At 43.1% G+C, this 21,341-nt stretch overlaps 1 protein-coding gene across 5 annotated transcripts in view; it reads right to left on the bottom strand.

Annotated features, from left to right (window-relative positions):
• Window positions 1-859: 859 nt before the first annotated feature.
• LOC108714711 (E3 ubiquitin-protein ligase PDZRN3) overlaps window positions 860-21,341 on the bottom strand; it is a 174,576-nt gene continuing 154,094 nt past the window's right edge. For 4 of the 5 annotated variants that reach the window (XM_018259165.2, XM_018259166.2, XM_041590883.1 and 1 more), the window contains 7 exons: window positions 16,993-17,246; window positions 12,964-13,051; window positions 7,952-8,050; window positions 7,046-7,108; window positions 6,821-6,919; window positions 5,415-5,531; window positions 860-4,236 (listed from right to left, as the gene is read on the bottom strand). In XM_018259165.2, the coding sequence (XP_018114654.1) occupies window positions 2,689-4,236; window positions 5,415-5,531; window positions 6,821-6,919; window positions 7,046-7,108; window positions 7,952-8,050; window positions 12,964-13,051; window positions 16,993-17,246 (2,268 nt within the window). In that variant the 3' untranslated portion in view covers window positions 860-2,688. The remainder of the gene's footprint in view (window positions 4,237-5,414; window positions 5,532-6,820; window positions 6,920-7,045; window positions 7,109-7,951; window positions 8,051-12,963; window positions 13,052-16,992; window positions 17,247-21,341) is intronic. The other variant, XM_018259167.2, reaches the window with a different exon arrangement.

The following is a 21,341-nucleotide window of genomic DNA, read 5'->3' as shown; positions in this document are numbered from 1 at the left end:
TGCCTCAAGTCATGTGACTTGTGCTCTGATAAACTTCAATCACTCTTTACTGCTGTACTGCAAGTTGGAGTGATATCACCCCTCCCTTTTCCCACCAGCAGCCAAACAAAAGAACAATGGGAAGGTAACCAGATAGCAGCTCTCTAACACAAGATAACAGCTGCCTGGTAGATCTAAGAACAACACTCAATAGTAAAAACCCATGTCCCACTGAGACACATTCAGTTACATTGAGAAGGAAAAACAGCAGCCTGACAGAAAGCATTTCTCTCCTAAAGTGCAGGCACAAGTCACATGACCAGGGGCAGCTGGGAAATTGACAAAATGTCTAGCCCCATGTCAGATTTCAAAATTGAATATAAAAAAATCTGAGAAATGGATTTCAGTGCAGAATTCTGCTGGAGTAGCACTAGTAACGGATGCATTTAAAAAAAACATGTTTTTCTGATGACAGTATCCCTTTAACTTCCTTGGAGTGCCGTCACTTGGTGGAGAACTGGGGGCACAGACCACGGGGTCCGCTTCCTCTAAAGTTGTATAGATATCCCCCCTCCCCAGCCACTTTACTACTTGAGAGCTGGCAGGGACCAGGAGATCCATCAAGTTCAACCCTTAAACATTTCAACTGGGTCATCGCAGCATCAATTTCCATTTTAATTTCAAAATGGTATAAACACAAAAAAATGAAAATGAAGGCCTAACATAATCAGAACATCAAGACTACATATAAGTGATATCAATACAACAAAGGGGGCCATGTAGGCTCCATAGGATGCCCCTTAAATCATGGCAGACCTATAACTATAAATGAGCTCTGTAGTCGGAAATATATGTAATAAAATCACACAGCTCTACTACATAGTGGATACAAAACAATAATTTATTTGTTTTCTCATTGGCATGTTGGTAACTATCTGTGATTTTATGAAATTGCAAATTATTCTTTTTATTTTAAATTTCAGTACAAAGAAATAATGAAAGCAAAATGTTAAAAAGGAGGCGCCGTGCTTACAGCACATTTATTTTTAACCCCATTAAGAACATAGGATTTCAAACCTCTTTATCGAACCCATTAAAGCTAAACATTGAATAACATTCTCTTCATATAAAGTATCAGCTGTTACACAAGTGATGAGTTGGCTGGAGGCAGGGTAACGGCGGCTGAAATACATTTGCACAGGAAATGCTGTTATTGTAAATATGGATAAATAGGAAGGCAGATATAATATAAAAGGACACAACAGCAAAATACAAAATACAGTCTTATAAAATATCATTTCATATTGGCAGTTGCTCTTGTGTTTTTAGGCAAAAAGGAGGGGGAAAAAAGCATGTGTATTGTTTATGAATACTGATTAACGATAGTACATGTGTAATTAGGGCTATTTGGCATTCACTTATCTGCAGGAAAAATAGTTATGAGCTGAGTTTTCATAATATGCAGAAATTCTTAACCATTATGGGAGTATCCAGGTGTCTTTAGTAGGGGCGGGGCCTTGGCACAAACAGTCACATGGACGGATTGGGTCGGCGGGACACCGGGTAAAAACCCGGTAGGCTCCGGCCCTCATGGGCCCCGTCAACCCAGATCTGCACCCTTCTAACCCTCCTCTGGCCCTGATCCTCTAGCCCGAGGGTGGTTGCAGCTGGAGAGGGGGGCCTGGAGGGGGGGTTGCGGCTGGGGCAGGGGGGCCCGGAGGGGGGGGGAGGTGATGGGGGCCCTGTATCAGAAGCCACAGTGGGTCTCAGAACTCTCAGTCCGATGCTGAACAGTCATTATATGACCTTAATATCAAAAGGGCATCAACAAAGACATTTGATATCAATGACTGATAGTTGACTCAGCGCTCCTGTATTCCCAAAGCTTAGCACCTAAACTGCAGGGTGCCTGTGTGCATCTGTGTGCAATCTGCTCCCTGGGGCAGGACAGTGCAAAAAGTGCAAAATATGGAGCGGGAGGGCCGTGCCTAATGAACCCCAGCAGAGAAGAGGGGCAAATAGTGGGGGTTCTGTATTTTAAGGCATTGAGCTGTTGGCTGTGAGTAGTGGCATACTGCCCTATGTCATAACAGGAAGTATAAGGTCTAACAGGAAGTATCAGGTCATAACAGGAAGTATCAGGTCATAACAGGAAGTATCAGGTCATAACAGGAAGTATCAGGTCTAACAGGAAGTATCAGGTCATAACAGGAAGTATACAGGGTATAGTTTTAATCTTTTATTAGGAGAGTGCCATCATACCCTTGAACAGTTCCTCCTTATAAAGTACAATTCCGGGGTCCTGTGATTAACGGACTGCCCTCTTATTCAAGCTTTCACTATAGCCACTCAGTTGGTAATTGACATTTTAAGTGGTCTCCATGGTTCATTCCCCCACTGCTTCCCTCCCCTACAGACAACTCTGTATAATTCCCCACTGCACCCCAGCATGTTGCACTGCAATAAGTCTCTGCCCCTTCCTGTAGCACTGAGGGTAAGTACAAAGATTTGGCACCCATTAGATGTAGAATGATAACATTTTTATAAAAGACAAACTATTAACAAAGTGATGGTAATTACCTTATATTTACAAAAAAAAGTAAAGAAAAAAACAAAAACAAAAAAAAAACCTTGCCACATTGAACGAGGCGTGGGGAATTCTACCTCATCGGTAGTTTTGTTATTTACAGAAATATCCGATCTTTAAATTTATACCGTCGTCACTGACAGGAGAGAGTTGTAGACTCGGGTCCCATCAGGCGACTTGGTGCCGTGAGTCAAGAGTTCTTGGATTGTCATCCAGTTGTCGAAAACCTTTTTATTTCTCTTCTTCATCATCTTTTTGTGGCTGAGGTCAATAATGCTGACCTCTTTGTTGTCTTCTGTGGTTTGCTTTTCCTTCAAACAATCCAATCTGCTCTGCATCATGTACTCCCGTCTCTTCTTTTGTTCGTTGGATCTGCGTACATGCTGCTTCCTTTCCTCCTTACTCCAGTAACGTCCCATTTTCATCTCACTGATGGCATCATCATCCGTTGTCATACCGCTCCTCTCTTCCTTTATCTTTATGGCACGTTCTTTTAACAGTTTATCCCTGACTGGGCGCTTGGTGATGTATCGAGTCCCATCGCTGCGCACCTTCACCTTCCATTCCATCCTGGGTTCTGTTGAGTTGGAGAGGTCTTTGCACATGCTGACCAGACTCATCTGACTCTGTGCATATTCCACTGCTGATTTTTGCTGGATCAGCTGCATGTAACTCTGATAGTGCTGTGCATGGGCGGGTATGTGAGCATGTTTGTATGGAGAATGGCGATATGGTGGGGCATAACTGCTAGACAGTTTGTCCTGAGAAGTTTTACCAGCTTCACTGGTCTTTCTTTCCTTAGCCTCTGTTTGTTTGCTGGGATCTGTATCCTTAGGAGGGAGATGGTACCTGGCAGGACTGGATTCACGACTGTCTCCGTGGGTTTGTATGTTCTTCTGGGGAGCACTGCATGCAGCACTGCCCACTGCACCTTCAGCATTAGGGCAGTTCATGACTTCTGCCACCCTACGCAAAGAGTTGTCAGGGGAAGTTTCTAAAGTTAATGGGGTGCTACGGCAGCTTTCCCCAGTGTTATAGGCACTTGAGCTATCCTTGTCTGATTTCTCTGGCAGTTCTGTGATATCCGACAGCTCGTGTCGGCCCAGATCTATGCTTGTGTTGTAATTGTGGAAACCGCTGTTGTGCAACATCCAACTATCTCTGTACTGGTCTTTTAGCTGCTGCATTTTGTGGGCACGGACAATGTTTAAACATTCAAGTTCAATGCTGTGCAGCTCATCATTCAACATCTCTAACTCTCGGTCTACACTGTCTTGGTCACTCCTGTTGGTCTCCATTGTACTGTTCTGGTAATAGCGACTACGCTGGTTGGAGCTCTGCACTTGACACTTCAGTTCTAAAAGTTCCCTGAATCTCTCACACTCATCCATAGGGATCCCCAAAAAATCAGCATCAGTGCAGTCTGCTGATATGAAAGATTCATTGCTGAATTGCATGTCACCACTGCCAAGGGTATCCTGGCTGTACATGAGCTTCTTATGGCTTCCTAGAGTGTTAGAAGTCATATGGTCATCTGCAAGATTTTCCTGCTCTGAACTTTCATCATTCCGTGTGCTCTCATCAGTACGGCCAACACCACTGTCCTTCTCAAGATGATTAGATAATAGCGTGGCGGTATCTGTGGTTCCTCCATCTTCCTCAAGTTTTTTCTGTGGGGAAAAAAAGATAAAAATAAACAATTGGAACAATAGTTTATGGGTGTATGCAAGTCTTTGTGATGTCAGTCTAGTGTTGTGCAGCACAACCCTAGTGGCCATTTTTATTAGACTGAATTCTAAGATTCTCTAACAGCAATGGAACAGGTACATAAGAGATACCGAGACATTTGGGGGGATTGGTGCAAGCCTGAAGGCACAGTAGAAGATGATTTGCAGGTCTGGACTGGGAGTCAAAATAGGCCCTGGGATTTCAGAGAGGCTCTAACAGCCCACTAAATAGTTACTATCTATGGCAGCCCCTCTGGCATTTGCCAGAACGCACAGATTGCCATGCCAGGCCTGATGATTTGAGATCCAGAAGACAAGAGTGATGGCCCATTAGAGTGAGATTTAGAGAGAACACTTATTTGCTGTGCTAGATATTCTTGAATCATTAGCAGGATAATAATACACATATCTGCAAACGTTTTCTTAGGGAAGGTAGATCGTGATATCAAAGGAAGCTTGAACCCTAAAATAGCAGCATTAATAGGCTGTAGCCATGCAAAAAGTGACTGCAAACTCTGTTGGGTCAAATGCAACAACATATTTTTGGGTAACAGCCAGTAAAACTGTTGCAGTCACTTTAATATTGTCACAGTCTGATTGTTCCTCACATTTGTGTTAGACCCCCTCCCATACTTGCCTCCAGCGAGCAGACTCTGGGGGAAGATTGAACTCTCTACTGTATATTAAAGCAAAATGTCAGCTCTTAAAGGTACCAGGGGCGGGTTTTTGCTACCCCTTGTACCACCTGAGGCAAGATTTTCACATTTCTTCATCACATAAATGGAAATTCCATGTTTGCCCTACCCTAAAACCTGCCCAGATTTCCCTGCCACAGCAGCACTGCTTGAACTGATGAGACTGATTACTTGTCTATCTGTCAGACTAATTTCCATGATGGTTATTCTCTGTATCTAAGAAAAATGGGACATTTTCATTGTAGAATCTATCTTCCTTCTCCCTAGCGAGCTTCTCCTGTATAAACTCTGACCAATCCCTCAGAGCCTGCCTAAACTTATACTGTCATTAGAATGGCTGGTTTGTTTAAACCATTTAACGGAGGCTGGGAATGTGAATGGCCGATGTGACAATGCTGACAGAGGAGCTGGGGGAAATCGCAATACCTGCTGGAGCATGCTGGCAGTAAATTGCATTGCCTGGTGATGCTGTTCCTCTAACATATCCATGTGTAAATCATCAAGAAAATCGTTTCTGTCATCGTCCATCCATCCTTCATCCAGCTGCGTGCAAGAGACAAAAGGAACTATCACAATGTTGCCCAGGGAATGTCATGGAACAATCAGGTTCGCTTTTACTCCAGCAATGGCCATTCAGAGATTTTAGAACTTTCCTACTGACTATGGATAATCACTCCAAGGAATAGATAAATACTCCTATCTAATGCTGCCTTCAGAGGATACCAATATGCTCCTACTCCTGGATCAGTTCCTGTAATTCCAGCAACCTTGTATTTTTTAGTCTGCTTTAAAAAGGCTCTGAACTATTTCTTTAAACTATGTACTGAATCTTCCATCCATCCTCCATCCAGCTTGGTGCAAGAGGCAAAGGGAACCATCACAATGTTGTCCAGGGAATATCATGGAACAATCAGGTTCCCTTTACTTCAGCAATAGTCCTTCAGAGATCTCAGAACTTTCCTACTGACTATGCATAATCACTCCAAGGAAAACACAAGTACTCCTATATAATTCTGCCTTCAGGGGATACAATATCTTTCAGTCTCTGTCATTCCAGCAACCTTGTATTTTGTAGTCTGCTTTAAAAAGGCTCTGGGCTTTTACTTGAAATGATCTACTGTATCTGCCATTAAAAACACTGAAGTCTACAGAGCTGGCGGTGACAGACGGGTCCATGCCCAGTTGAATGCTACCATAAAGTGCCCACCTGTCACCCACAGGGTCTGCTATAGGCACAGTGTGTTTAATTTACAGCGTCAAACAGGACTGGTGGGACACTGGGAAAAAACCAGTGGATTCGGCTCAGACCTGATCTCCACCTGCCTCCACCATCGCTTCCCCACTGCTCTCCATCCTCCGGTCAGGGCAAAAGTAAGTATAAGGTGTGCGGGGGAAAGGGGCTGGCAGTGGGTAAGCGGAAGGAGGCCAAGGCCCCAGAGGGGGTAGCAGCCCCAGTTGGCCTTGCACACGCCAGTCCAACCGCATTCATTTGTTTCAATGGGAAGCATTTTCTAATGGGATCCAAGTTGTTTGTCTGCGACAGTTCCTTCTGAGACTGCTGTAACCATCAAAATGCTGAAGCCATTATGGGACAAATGCTGTAGCCATTATGGGACAGAATGCCATTATGTCATAGCCATCACTGCAAACTCTCCAACGGTTTCCATAAGGTTGGCCAACTATTCACTATATGACATGTTTGGGGCCAGATGGTAATAAAGTGTTGATGTCATCCAAAGAGCTTAGAGAAACAGTGCGTAGGCCATAAAAATCCCATGGAGGACCATATGCAGTCGGACAGCCTTGTGTGATATTAGAGTGTGACACAATACCTGTATTTCTGGCCGTGCCACCAGCAGGAAAACATTTGTGTCTTCGCTTGTCAGGAGGGCTACCGCTTCTTCGTGGTTATTCACATCGATACCATTGATCTGGAAGGCAAGCACATAAATAAAAACCCATAAATATAAAACGTATGTAGCTGGAACTAGTACCTATGATAACCAGGGCTGGGAACCATTATATTTAGGAGTAGTAGTATAAGGCAGAACAAATACCTGTATAATACGATCTCCCTCTCGAATTCGCCCGTCCTTGGCTGCAATACTGTTGGGATCAATCTATTATAAGGGGAAAAAAATTATTTTAAAATTAAGGATTGTGCATTGTAGTGGCTAACAAACAAGGTGTATGAATGAAAAGGAAACAAAATATATTATTTTATTCATATGGACAGTTATATAATGCAAACCCTATTCCCTGCAAGATGCCATCTTGGAATTTAAATCCAACAGTCACAGTGACACATTTATAAATCATATATGCAATATCAATAAAACAATTTATTTGCTCCTGTAGCTCTACAGCAACTGGAGGGTTACAACTTGTCCATCCAAGTTCTGGAGTCAATATCAGATCATAAGCCACATGACTACCAGGAAACACATCCCCCAAAAAGTACTGTAACTACAGTATAGCTAGAGTATATCTTTCAGTAGGAAATGGCTCTACTCTACATAATATCAGACGCAAAAAACACTTTTTTGGGATTAGGAAATAATCCAAAAAAGGGTAATTAGGGGACAACTGGTTCTGATTTTGGAGCTAGACATAAGGTGAAAGTCTAATGTCAATAATGGGGCAATGTAATAATGGGTACACAGTGTCGTCCAATTTTAGTTTACTGGTAGAGTTGAACTGGGCTGCCATATCCAGGGTCCATTTTTATAGCAGCTAAATGTAGACAGTGCTAAACCTTATCAGCTTTTGTCAGAAAAGCAAAAAGACTGCTGAGACTTGCCCATGGCTGTGATGGGCACTCCTGGAGATCGTATGGTATTCTTTCAGGCCAGTCCAACACTTCACTAGTATCCAGTTTGGAAGTAAAGAAGGGCAGGCCCCTGATGTGGTAGCCCCAGTGGGACCAGACTCCCCCCTGTTCAATGCTGGATAATGCCACTTACCTCACTAACATAAATTCCAGTATCATCCTCCTCATCCGTCCGGTAGCACACAGTTAGGCCCAGCTTGTCCTGGCTATTCATTCTGTAAAGGTCTATTTCCTGAGGAACCAAAGAAAGTGTTGGGACAGTCTAGTAACTGGTAATGGACAGGGCAAACAATTAATATTTTCTTTCAAGCAGTATGGTAGCGCCAATCAAAATATATTAATATACAGAGAAATAATGCAAAATATTCTATACCCCACACACATTTTAGTGAACCTTTATAGAAGATTAAAGGGAAAGTAAACAAGGTATAGTTCACCCTATATCAGCCAAGATAACACAAATAAAGATATTTTATTCCTCTGATGCACAATTACTCCTTCTCATTCCGAAAAAGGCAGCCGACTACATCTCCCTGAGAGAAAGGCAGTTAACTTACTCGGCCCCTATCTATTAAACATCTGTGGATCAATAAATGACGCTTTTTGAGTCTATTTGTCAATACTGAGTCATTAAAATGAAAGAACAGGCTTATTATTGATCTGCGAGGAACAGAAATCCTGAGCGTTTCTCATAAAATCAAGGCTGGGAAAACTATCAGCTGCTCCGGCCCAGGCGAGACTAATAAAATATTTCCAATATTAATTCAGGAATAAATAACAGAATCACCGCCCCCCTCTGGGAGAAGGCAATTTCCACCGCATTACATGGTTTTATTGCCTTCAGGCGAATACATTATTGCTTGATGTTAGGGTGTGGTATTAGTTTAGCAATTACGTTTGTTGTACCATTAAAACATGGAAGTTTTAGTTTTAAGCCTTTAAGCCCCAATTACTGCTTATTACTGTGTCTAGAGATATAAATGCATAGTAAGCACTAAAGTGGCATCATTGAGCAACATGATGACTGTAGGGCATGATTGTGCCAGTAGGACAAGATGGTGACAGTAAGGGAATATCGCAACAGCAGGACATGATAGTGGCAGCAAGGCAAGATGGTGACAGTAAGGGAATATACTAATAGTAGGACAGGATAGTGGCAGAAAGGGAAGATGGAAGTAGTGGCAGCAGGACATGAGTTGACAGTAAAGGTAGTTGGCAACAGTAGGGAATGATCATAGCAGCAGGGCACAAATGACAGCAAAGTAAGGTGGGAACAGTAGGGCATGATAATGGCAGCAGGACATGATGGTGATAGTAGGGCATGATAGTGGTAGTAGAGCAAGATGGTGGCAGGAGGACATAATGGTGAGAGGAGGACATAATGGTGACAATAGGGCAAGATAGTAGCAGCAGGACATTATGGTGATAGTAAGGCATGATGGTGGCAGCAATACATGATGGTGACAGTAGAGCAAGATAGTGGCAGCAGGACATGATGTTAATAGTAGGGCATGATGTTGGCAGCAGGACATAATGTTGACATTAGGGCAAGATAGTGGCAGCAGGACATTACGGTGATAGTAAGGCATGATGGTGGCAGCAAGCCATGATGGGGACAGTAGAGCAAGCTGCAGGACATGATGGTGATAGTAGAGCAAGATTGTGGCTGCAGGACATGATAGTAGGGCAGGATAGTGGCAGCAAGACATGATGGTGATAGTATGGCATAATAATGGCAGCAGGATATGATGGTGACAGTAGGGCATGATAGTGGCAGCAGGACAGATTACTGCTATAGTGATATATATACTTGAGAAAGGGCACCGTTCTTGGCCAGAAACATGTTGTGTGAGCAAGTCTAAAATAAAAACTCATTATAGCAGTAATCTGCTCTGTCAAGTGCTCTCCTTTCTACAATCCATAGCTGTATGCCTTTAAAGGATTGATGCACTTGGCCATTACACAGCAAAGGTAACGCGCTGGAAGATAATCCCTGTTTTTGAAAGTGGCAGCAGGACATGATGGTGATAGTAGGGCATTATGTGACAGTAGGACAATATGGCAACAATAGGGCTGGCCCTGACAGTTTCTAGAATCTCCTCACTGCTACAAAGTACATATAACCGTAGTTTATAAAAGAAAACCAAGAGGAACAGGAAGTTGTTGAAATGACAGTGGATCTCTAACAGAACATAGATGTGCAGTGACTGTTCCCATAGAGACTGTCCCAGAGCAGATATCATGATTAGCGACCCTGCCTGACAGCATGAGCACTGTGTGAAATGTGCCAGAAGAACCTGGGAAGCAGTTCAGCTGGAAAGGATTGGCCTGAGCAAACTGCCTGTTCTAGTGAGTAGGTTATGTCCTGGGTCCCTGGGGCCCCTGCTGCTATGCATTTAGGACTAGCTGTCAGCCAATTAAGGCAGTGCCATTGACACAGTCCTTTTGGAGGGCCAGATGTCGGCCTTTCCCTCCGCAAACTGACCCAAGTGACGGTGATCTTCACATCCCTAATGGGAGAAACATTTAAATGTGACATCTTGCAGCCTCAATCCTGCTAGTTTTGACGTTCATTTTTTTTCATTATATACGGAAGAAGGGGGCTCAGTGGTTAACACATTGTCTGCCATCTTGTGGGAAGGAGGCTGACAGTTAAGGAAATGTTTACCATACAATGACCTTTTTGTCATGGAGTCACAAGGGGACTGGGCAAGTGCAGGAAGTTGGCGGCACAGCCTAGGCAATCCGGCCGACTACCTACCCCCCCTCCCACTGTTCGCGCCATGCGCAAAAATCGCAAGCATTGAGGACGCAGAAGAAAATGATACAGTTTCTGGACACAATGGTCTGAACTAGGGGAAGACACCAGAAGAGGTACATGTCTGGCGCCCCTCTAATTTTGCGCCCTAGGCACGTGCCTCTTCTGCCTACCCCTAGTTCCGGCCCTCGAATAAACTGTGAATTAAAAACTTTTCCTGACCCTCATCGAGCCCTGGAACACTGGAGGTATCTCTAGAATGTCTGCTGGTGCAATCATTTGTGGGTACCAGCATTAGATGGTGATCTTTTTTTGCCTCTGAGTTGCCAGAGTGGACAAATGCTTATTCACTCTGCTTCTAAATCTACATCCTTCCCATAATGAGCTGCTTCTGGGGACAGGTTACCTCCTGCCGGCACTCACTACATCAACGTCAGGGTTATTTATGTACAGCCAGCACCGAGCCAGACATCATGCAACTGCCAAGCTCTGGACAAAGTGTCATTTAGACATTTATTAACCCCTAAGGGCCATACAGTGTCATTCTGGGCCACATAAGCACTTAGTCTTTGACAAGGAAAGAAATTTCCATTAACAATGAGAAAGAATCCCAATCCTATTCTACTCACGGATTCTATTCACACCTGCTCCTGTTCTAAATGTACATATACCGACTATATAAAAAATATTTAAATCTGTAAGTCTTTCTAGGGCCATAAAACATTCACTCATCCCCACATAGTAGGGAGAGCTGGTGCCTATAGTAACCGTGGGATAATAGTCTCTGGGAAGGGAGTGTGACTGTGGGATAGCAGGTATAGTAGGGAGAGATGGTGTCTATAGTAACAGTGGGATAATAGTCTCTGGGAAGGGAGTGTGACTGTGGGATAGCAGGTATAGTAGGGAGAGATGGTGCCTATAGTAACCGTGGGATAATAGTCTCTGGGAAGGGAGTGTGACTGTGGGATAGCAGGTATAGTAGGGAGAGATGGTGCCTATAGTAACAGTGGATAATAGTCTCTGGGAAGGGAGTGTGACTGTGGGATAGCAGGTATAGTAGGGAGAGATGGTGTCTATAGTAACAGTGGGATAATAGTCTCTGGGAAGGGAGTGTGACTGTGGGATAGCAGGTATAGTAGGGAGAGATGGTGTCTATAGTAACAGTGGATAATAGTCTCTGGGAAGGGAGTGTGACTGTGGGATAGCAGGTATAGTAGGGAGAGATGGTGCCTATAGTAACAGTGGATAATATTCTCTCGGAAGGGAGTGTGACTGTGGGATAGCAGGTATAGTAGGGAGAGATGGTGTCTATAGTAACAGTGGGATAATAGTCTCTGGGAAGGGAGTGTGACTGTGAGATAGCAGGTATAGTAGGGAGAGATGGTGTCTATAGTAACAGTGGATAATAGTCTCTGGGAAGGGAGTGTGACTGTGGGATAGCAGGTATAGTAATGAAAGATGGTGTCTATAGTAACAGTGGATAATAGTCTCTGGGAAGGGAGTGTGACTGTGGGATAGCAGGTATAGTAGGGAGAGATGGTGTCTATAGTAACAGTGGCATAATAGTCTCTGGGAAGGGAGTGTGACTGTGGGATAGCAGGTATAGTAGGGAGAGATGGTGTCTATAGTAACAGTGGATAATAGTCTCTGGGAAGGGAGTGTGACTGTAGGATAGCAGGTATAGTAGGGAGAGATGGTGCCTATAGTAACAGTGGGGATAATAGTCTTTGGGAAGGGAGTGTGACTGTGGGATAGCAGGTATAGTAGGGAGAGATGGTATATATAGTAAAAGTGGGATAATAGTCTCTGGGAAGGGAGTGTGACTGTGGGATAGCAGGTATAGTAAGGAGAGATGGTGCCTATAGTAACAGTGGATAATAGTCTCTGGGAAGGGAGTGTGACTGTGGGATAGCAGGTATAGTAGGGAGAGATGGTGCCTATAGTAACAGTGGGGATAATAGTCTCTGGGAAGGGAGTGTGACTGTAGGATAGCAGGTATAGTAGGGAGAGATGGTGTCTATAGTAACAGTGGATAATAGTCTCTGGGAAGGGAGTGTGACTGTGGGATAGCAGGTATAGTAGGGAGAGATGGTGTCTATAGTAACAGTGGATAATAGTTTCTGGGAAGGGAGTGTGACTGTGGGATAGCAGGTATAGTAGGGAGAGATGGTGCCTATAGTAACAGTGGATAATAGTCTCTGGGAAGGGAGTGTGACTGTGGGATAGCAGGTATAGTAGGGAGAGATGGGGTCTATAGTAGCAATGGGGTAAATACTATTCACTGTGCTCCATAACCATTACCGTTTTCACTGGTTGCATAATATAAAGCTGTTTCTGCTCCAGAGTCACAGATTTTGGGGAAAATAAATGAATAAAAGGAAAGTTACCTCCAGCTCAAGTTCATCTCTATCCATTTCCGGGTTAAGGCCTCCCATGAAGTCATTGGGGTCAAAATAGTCATGTGCTGGAGAATGCCTAGACAAAAATACAAAAATATTCCATTTATTCCTCTTTCTAATGACCAATTATTCTACAGTATTTCATTTCTGTCAAAACAGATATTATTCAGAAAGGAAAAACACGGTGCAGTTGGATGAAAGGAAAACATGTGACGGCGGCAGTTTCAGGATCAGGACAGAGCAGCTTTTGAAATGTAAATGTTCCGTATCGGCAGCAGCAAGGTGTGTGTCCAATCAGTTCCAGGGCTGAGCTTCTAATTAATGTACTGTATGCGAGAGCGGATTCAGTAGCAGTAAAACTGAGAACAGGAAAGTTTCTTAGGATAATTATAGAGAGAACTGGCTGAAACACACTGAAATCCTTTGCACTGAAAAGATAATGTCAGGAGGGGCGTACTGACTGCCAGTGCCATCAGGTAGAAGGCAGCAGCCTTGTGACAAATTCTAACCCTCGAGATAAATGCGTTAATCTAGGCTCTGCTATTAAAGAAGAACTGACTCAAAAAAATGAACATGGCTAGTAATTCTGTTTTTTTTAGTGAACTGTACCAGCCCAGAGTTCAGCAGCCCTATAACAGTAATGATCATGTAAACAAATGAACTTCCAAATCTGTGCACAGTAGCACCCATTTGGATCTTGTTAGGCCATCTTTTAAGTGTCAGTGGCACTGCACATGCTCAGTGTGCTCTGGGCAGCCATTGAGAAGCTAAGCTTAGGGGTTGTTGGAAATCATCTAGCAAAAATTGAATATTGTGGGGAGGCATATAGTAGGGAGAGATGGTGTCTATAGTAACAGTGGATAATAGTCTCTGGGAAGGGAGTGTGACTGTGGGATAGCAGGTATAGTAGGGAGAGATGGTGTCTATAGTAACAGTGGATAATAGTCTCTGGGAAGGGAGTGTGACTGTGGGATAGCAGGTATAGTAGGGAGAGATGGTGCCTATAGTAACAGTGGATAATAGTCTCTGGGAAGGGAGTGTGACTGTGGGATAGCAGGTATAGTAGGGAGAGATGGTGTCTATAGTAACAGTGGGATAATAGTCTCTGGGAAGGGAGTGTGACTGTGGGATAGCAGGTATAGTAGGGAGAGATGGTGCCTATAGTAACAGTGGATAATAGTCTCTGGGAAGGGAGTGTGACTGTGGGATAGCAGGTATAGTAGGGAGAGATGGTGCCTATAGTAACAGTGGGATAATAGTCTCTGGGAAGGGAGTGTGACTGTGGGATAGTAGGTATAGTAGGGAGAGATGGTGCCTATAGTAACAGTGGATAATAGTCTCTGGGAAGGGAGTGTGACTGTGGGATAGCAGGTATAGTAAGGAGAGATGGTGCCTATAGTAACAGTGGATAATAGTCTCTGGGAAGGGAGTGTGACTGTGGGATAGCAGGTATAGTAGGGAGAGATGGTGCCTATAGTAACAGTGGATAATAGTCTCTGGGAAGGGAGTGTGACTGTGGGATAGCAGGTATAGTAGGGAGAGATGGTGCCTATAGTAACAGTGGATAATAGTCTCTGGGAAGGGAGTGTGACTGTGGGATAGCAGGTATAGTAGGGAGAGATGGTGCCTATAGTAACAGTGGATAATAGTCTCTGGGAAGGGAGTGTGACTGTGGGATAGCAGGTATAGTAGGGAGAGATGGTGCCTATAGTAACAGTGGATAATAGTCTCTGGGAAGGGAGTGTGACTGTGGGATAGCAGGTATAGTAGGGAGAGATGGTGCCTATAGAAACAATGGGATAATAGTCTCGGGGAAGGGACTGTGGCATCACTGATATTGGGAGCTGGTCCCAAAACGGCAGAAAAGAAATAGGGAGATAGTGGGGGCATCTTTACTGACACAGATCTTCCCTGCCAAAGGGGTGTAGCTGCGTTGGACTGGTACAGAAGCTGAATTTTTTTTTAGGTTTACTTCTCCTTTAAAGGCACAGCAATGGTTTGTGGTTCAACAGTAGTGACCCACCTTGTTATCCACTATAGATAGAATAGAAGCACCTGTAATTCTCTCAAAATCACCCTGCATACGGACGCAGCAAAGTGGGTACCTACCTGGGGGTACATCAAAACTTGTTTCTATAAAAAACAGACCATATCCCTCTTATGCATCACATTATGAAGCAACGGATGGTGATATACTTTCTACACCCCTCCATGTTCCGCACTGATAACCCCCTTTTCTGCTGAAGCCCCTGCTAGAACATGCCTGTGCCCACAAACTGGTTAAGCACCAGCCAACAGCAGGCGGCCTGATGAGTGTAATTCTGCCTCCTCACTGGGAATCACAATGATGAGTTGTCAGTGAAGGTTCTGCAGTGAATAGTAGTGCTGGGGAGGTCTGTCCTGCTGGCAGTGGCCTGTCAAGGGTTGCCAAGTAGCCGCCTGTCTGTTGCCCGCTGTGTTGGAATGCCTTGTCCCAGCTGGGGGGCTCACACTTGTTTCTGCATGACATCCCCGGCTGCCGCTTATGGCTTTGGCACACAAATCTGAGTTCCTAATTATCATGTGAATCTGCATGGGAGACGCTGCCTATTTACAGCTAATGCCGGTGCCCCGGTCGGTGGCTGAGCCGAGATTGGCTTATACCCATCAAGGACGGGGATTGATATTGCCCACTGTGAAGGTGGGCGCTGTGGAGTGGAACAGCACTTCAATCAAGGAATAGTGTTTAATGTACAACATGTCCCATTACATCCCGGGTGTCAATGAGAGGAGCAGCTCACACAGTCGCAAGCAATGCAATTACCAGCAACACTCCATTTACATGTAAATTCCATGCCCCTTCTTGATTTCTTTTGTCTGTATAAATAGCATCATGGGGAGGAGATGAACCCTTTCACTACTTGGTTTATTTCAGGTGAAGTTATTATATGGTAGAGGGGTCGGGCAGGGAGGATTGCTCTGGTGCTAAAGCTGAAAACAAATGTTACTAGAAAGGCTGTATTACACAGTACATATTGTATACACCAACCTATAACAGTAATGACCCAGGTCTTCATTGTTGCCCTAATATTATTAGGCAATCTTTTGTGTGTCAGTGGCACTCTGCACATGTTGCAGTTGAGAAGTTTAGGGTTTGTAAGATATTATCTAAACAGCAGAAAGTATGTATTACGGTATCTGTATCTGTCTTAAAAGGTGATGCTTCAGGGATGCTTATTAATTAGTTCTGATGCAGTATGCACTGATTTTTGAACTGCCATGTAATCTGAGTCTGAAGGAACTACTCATCAACCTTGTATCGTTACTTATTTTTAATTCTATACATGCAGTGGTAACTGACAGCAGCCCAGAGCAAGTGAGTAAGCAGAAAATAAGGTGGGTGCTACTGGGGCATCTTCAGAGGCACCGATCGTCCCTGCTAAAAGTTTTGAGTTTACAATGGGTTGGCGGAAAAATTGAAAACATAATATGTAACCTGTTGACTTTACAGGACATACAATAGCAATGTACAGTAGGATGACATGCCTTTAGTATGATAATAGCCTCTGGCTGTGGGATAGCAGGTATAGTAGGGAGAGATGGTGCCTATAGTAACAGTGGATACTAGTCTCTGGGAAGGGAGTGAGACTGTGGGATAGCAGGTATAGTAGGGAGAGATGGTGCCTATAGTAACAGTGGGATAATAGTCTCTGGGAAGGGAGTGACTGTGGGATAGCAGGTATAGTAGGGAGAGATAGTGCCTATAGTAACAGTGGATAATAGTCTCTGGGAAGGGAGTGTGACTGTGGTATAGCAGGTATAGTAGGGAGAGATGGTGCCTATAGTAACAGTGGGATAATAGTCTCTGGGAAGGGAGTGGGACTGTGGGATAGCAGATATAGTAGGGAGATGTGGTGCCTACAGTAGTAGTAGTTGGATAATAACCTCTTGTGGCTGTAAGATAGCAGTATAATGTAATTTCATCAGTAAATCTAGCCTTGCCTTTGAAGTTATAGTTATTCTTTCATTCCTACTTACTCCTCTGTTAAGAGATATGGGTCCAATCCAGCCACTGATGGGGAAGGAGAACTAATCTTGGCCAGCGCTGCTATTCGCTCAAAGGTTATTTCTGTTTGGGTTCCCATATCCATGAGGTGCACATCAGTTGGAGTGTTGAACACCTTGGTGCGAGGAGTTCGTCTCAGGACCTGCACTACAATCGGTTCTTTTGCTGTTTTAAATGCTTCTACTGCCTGGTCATGTGTGGCTCTGGACAGGTCTTTCCCATTTACCTGCAAAACAGGAATACAAATCTGAATAAATAATCTGGTTCCACCCATAGTTTGGTCTGCAAATCAGTAAAGCACTATTTTGATAACAATTTAACATTATTCACATTCTTTCAATTGTATTATATTTCCATAAACAATATAGTATGAGGTCTCAGCTTATTGCGTTCACATGAAGAATGGCTTTCAGAAAACCAATACAGTGAGTTGGCATATAATCTGCACAGAAGTCATACCCCTTGCCAGTAGCCTATCATACAAAGCCAAGAGTTTTTTTCTCTCCCAGAAGGGAGAGAAATCCTTATGCCATACACATATAACTGAAGTGAAAGTACTATTAAAAGTGGTTGGGGCAAATACCAGTGGAGTAACCATCAAGACTAGGGCATAAAAAGGAGCTGAAGAACGTGTAGTTATTTGCAAGTACTGGATACCTATAAGAACGAGACATTACAATGACCAGTGCAAAAGTCATCAATGTTAGGGTGAGAGGGGCTTTCAAGCCCCAGAGCCCACAGGCTTGCTACCCTACCCCTCAGAAACCACATTCCAATATCGTTTAGCCCTTCATACCCTAACCTTGAAGGTTTTTCTCCATTTGGCTTCTCTCTAAGTCTTCACCCTCTAATGTCATGTTGCAATATCTTTTGATGCTTATTACACTATTTATTTATTTATTTTCCTTTCTCCTGCAAGCCATACCCCTCTGAAGCCACATTCCCATATGTTTTAACTCTTATTTCCCTAATATTAATGTTTTTTTTCTTTGGTTCTTCTGCAAGTCCTATCCCTCTAAAGCCATGTTGCAATATCTTTTGATGCTTCGTACACTCAATATTAATGGTTTTTCCTTTGGTTCTTCTGCGAGTCCTTACCCTCTCAAGCCAAGTTCCAATATCTTTTAGCCCTTTTCACCCTAACCTTGATTTACCATTTACTTGTTCTCCAATTTCTACCCATCAGAAGACATGTTGCAATATCTTTTGATGCTTATTACATTAATATTAATGCATTTTCCTTTGGTTCTTCTGCAAGTCCTATCCCTCTGAAGCCACATTCCAATATTTTTTAACTCTTATTAACCTAATATTAATGGTTTTTCCTTTGGTTCTTCTCCAAGTCCTATCCCTCTAAAGCCATGTTGCAATTTATTTTGATACTTATTACACTAATATTAATGTTTTTTACTTTGGTTCTTCTGCAAGTCCTACCCCTCTGAAGCCACATTCCAATATTTTTTAGCCCTTTTCAACCTAACCTTGATTTACCATTTACTTGTTCTCCAAGTCCTACCCATCAGAAGACATTTTGCAATAGCTGTCTACAAGTTTGGATTTACGATTCTGAGTTATAAAGTTCTATATGCGGCACAAAGGAGGGACACAAAGGAGGGACACAAAGGAGTAAATTAAGTGTCCATAATTCCTCAAGTGAGGACTAAAGACTCTTGTTTTTCTGGTTTTATGGCAACGCCTTGTATGTAACATTTACAGAAGGCTTTTATTACAGTGAAAAATGATATCCACCCATGCAAGACACAATGCAAACAGCAATGTCTTCTGTGCGTGCCAAGATGCATGCCATCACCTCTACTCCACTCTCTGAGTCAGTCTGCCTTGCCCAGGAACTGGCTCATTTCTCTCCAGCTCTCAGTTCAGCACCAGTGGCTGATTTGATGCTGGAATGATAGGTGTTGATGTTGTGCTAACTGGGGTGAGGGAGAGTTGAAATGTAAAAACACAGAGCTGCTAATGAACCAACAGGAACACGTCCTAATGTGACACCCAATGCTGGCTGGAGAGCCAGAAAATTAAAGTGCAAATCTGTCAGAAAGTCTATCAAGCTTTTGACGTGTCCACCTTGAAATTATCACTGCACATTCTTACCTACTGCCAAGACATATGTGCTGGATGTAAAGTGACTCCACTCTGCCCAAATATAGGGTAAAAATCCTGCCATTTATGGACCTTGTATGGAAATGACTATTTTTTAATAGCTAGACACTGGCTCACATTAACGACTGACTTGGCCTCTTTGATGGCACATTTTTGATCATTGTTCTGATGGTTTGTAAAACTTGGTAAATATACTGTACACTAATTGGTGACCTTTAGTTGACCAAAAGCTATGAAGGCATGCTGAGCGGGTTGCAGCATAGAGATCTCTGAATGCCATATTTGTCTCTTACTTTGGGGTCCGTACATCTCTAACTCCTTTGACCACACCGTGACCATCTAAAGCTCTAGCCTTTGTGGGCCTCCACAGTGCAACAGTAAGAAAGTAAAGGAACTCCATTGTCACCGATTTTCTTGGGACTTTGAATACAGAGGTAGCCTACCGTCCAAATGGCTTTCAAGGAACATTACATATTTTACAGTCAAGTCTATTTATTAGTAATTAATTCCTTAGTATTGATACTCCTTTAATCCAATAATCACATCAGGTGTGTTGGCTCAGAATCAAAACACTTGGAACCAAATGTTAAATTTTTGCTCACTGGGCCAGTGTACAGAACCAAAAACCCAAAGTAACTGTTGCATTACTGAGCTGCACATTCACAGCTGTTTCTCTTTGCTTTGCACAGTGCATGCAAGGGTTAAAGGGATACGAAGGTCTGCACTGTACGTTCCTGGTGGGAGCAGGTGCTGCTGATTTCATTTCGGAGATTCGGAGCAAGGCAACAGGCAGCTGAGCACAAGCAATTTTGAAGACTAATGTATTTGAACCAATATTCTGCGATTGTTGACTGGATCAACACCGAGAGCTCAGGGACTGTGCCTGAGCACCAAATCTTATGAAAAAGTCATGCACAGATGTGCACAAATCTAATAAAAGCTCATAACGCAGACCCCCATGATCACCTGTGCTCCTGCACGCCCAACAAGCAGTTTACATGGAACAAAAAAAACCCTTTCTTCAGGTGAGAGTTGAAGGCTCTATAAATATAGTTTAATGGAGTGGTAGAGCAGAAGAGAAGCTTCTGATATGCGTTAAACCTTGGATTTCTAACTTGCTTAAAGGGATACTGTCATGGGAATTTTTTTTTTCTCAAAATGAATCAGTTAATGGTGCTGCTCCAGCAGAATTCTGCACTGAAATCCATTTCTCAAAAGAGCAAACAGATTTTTGTATATTCAATTTTGAAATCTGACATGGGGCTAGACATATTGTTAATTTCCCAGCTGCCCAAGTCATGTGACTTGTGCTCTGATAAACTTCAATCTTTCTTTACTGCAAGTTGGAGTGATATCACCCCCCTCCCTTTCCCCCCAGCAGCCAAACAAAAGAACAATGGGAAGGTAACCAGATAGCAGCTCTCTAACACAAGATAACAGCTGCCTGGTAGATCTAAGAACAACACTTAATAGTAAAAACCCATGTCCCACTGAGACACATTCAGTTACATTGAAAAGGAAAAACAGCAGCCTGCCAGAAAGCATTTCCCTCCTAAAGTGCAGGCACAAGTCACATGATCAGGGGCAGCTGGGAAATTGAAAAATGTCTAGCCCCATGTCAGATTTCAAAATTGAATAGAAAAAAAACAGTTTGCTCTTTTGAGAAATGGATTTCAGTGCAGAAGTCTACTGGAGTAGCACTATTAACTGATGCGTTTTGAAAAAAACATGTTTTCTGATGACAGGATCCCTTTAACATCAAAGAAGAAATATTAGTTTAATTTTCAGTACAGTTAATGAGTAATTGGAAGACCAGATTTTGGCAGTTCACGAAGGAATAAGTCCAAGTGTTTTTTCCAGCTCAACTAAACTCATACAGTTACCCAGGAAGGTGACGCCTTGGACATACTTGATTCCTGCTAAAATGGTAGGAACGTTTTCTGTAGGTTAAGGTACTTTTGTACTGTATGCCATAAATTATTGTGTTAAGTTAAAAAATGTCACCAATGCTAATTGCTTTGGAGGCGGAATAATGAAAGTTATTGAGGTATGTACAACCATAGTTCCTATACAACGACATAAACAGACTATTGTGAGAAAAAGGCACATCCATGGGATATATTATAGCCCCTAAGCCAGTCTGTAAAGAGAAGTCATTCAATATAAAAAAGGGCATCATATTATTAAAGAACTATACTGTTAA

This window comes from Xenopus laevis, chromosome 4L (assembly GCF_017654675.1).
Source record: "Xenopus laevis strain J_2021 chromosome 4L, Xenopus_laevis_v10.1, whole genome shotgun sequence".
Classification (NCBI taxonomy): Eukaryota; Metazoa; Chordata; class Amphibia; order Anura; family Pipidae; genus Xenopus; species Xenopus laevis.
This window is presented reverse-complemented; position numbering and strand designations above follow the sequence as displayed.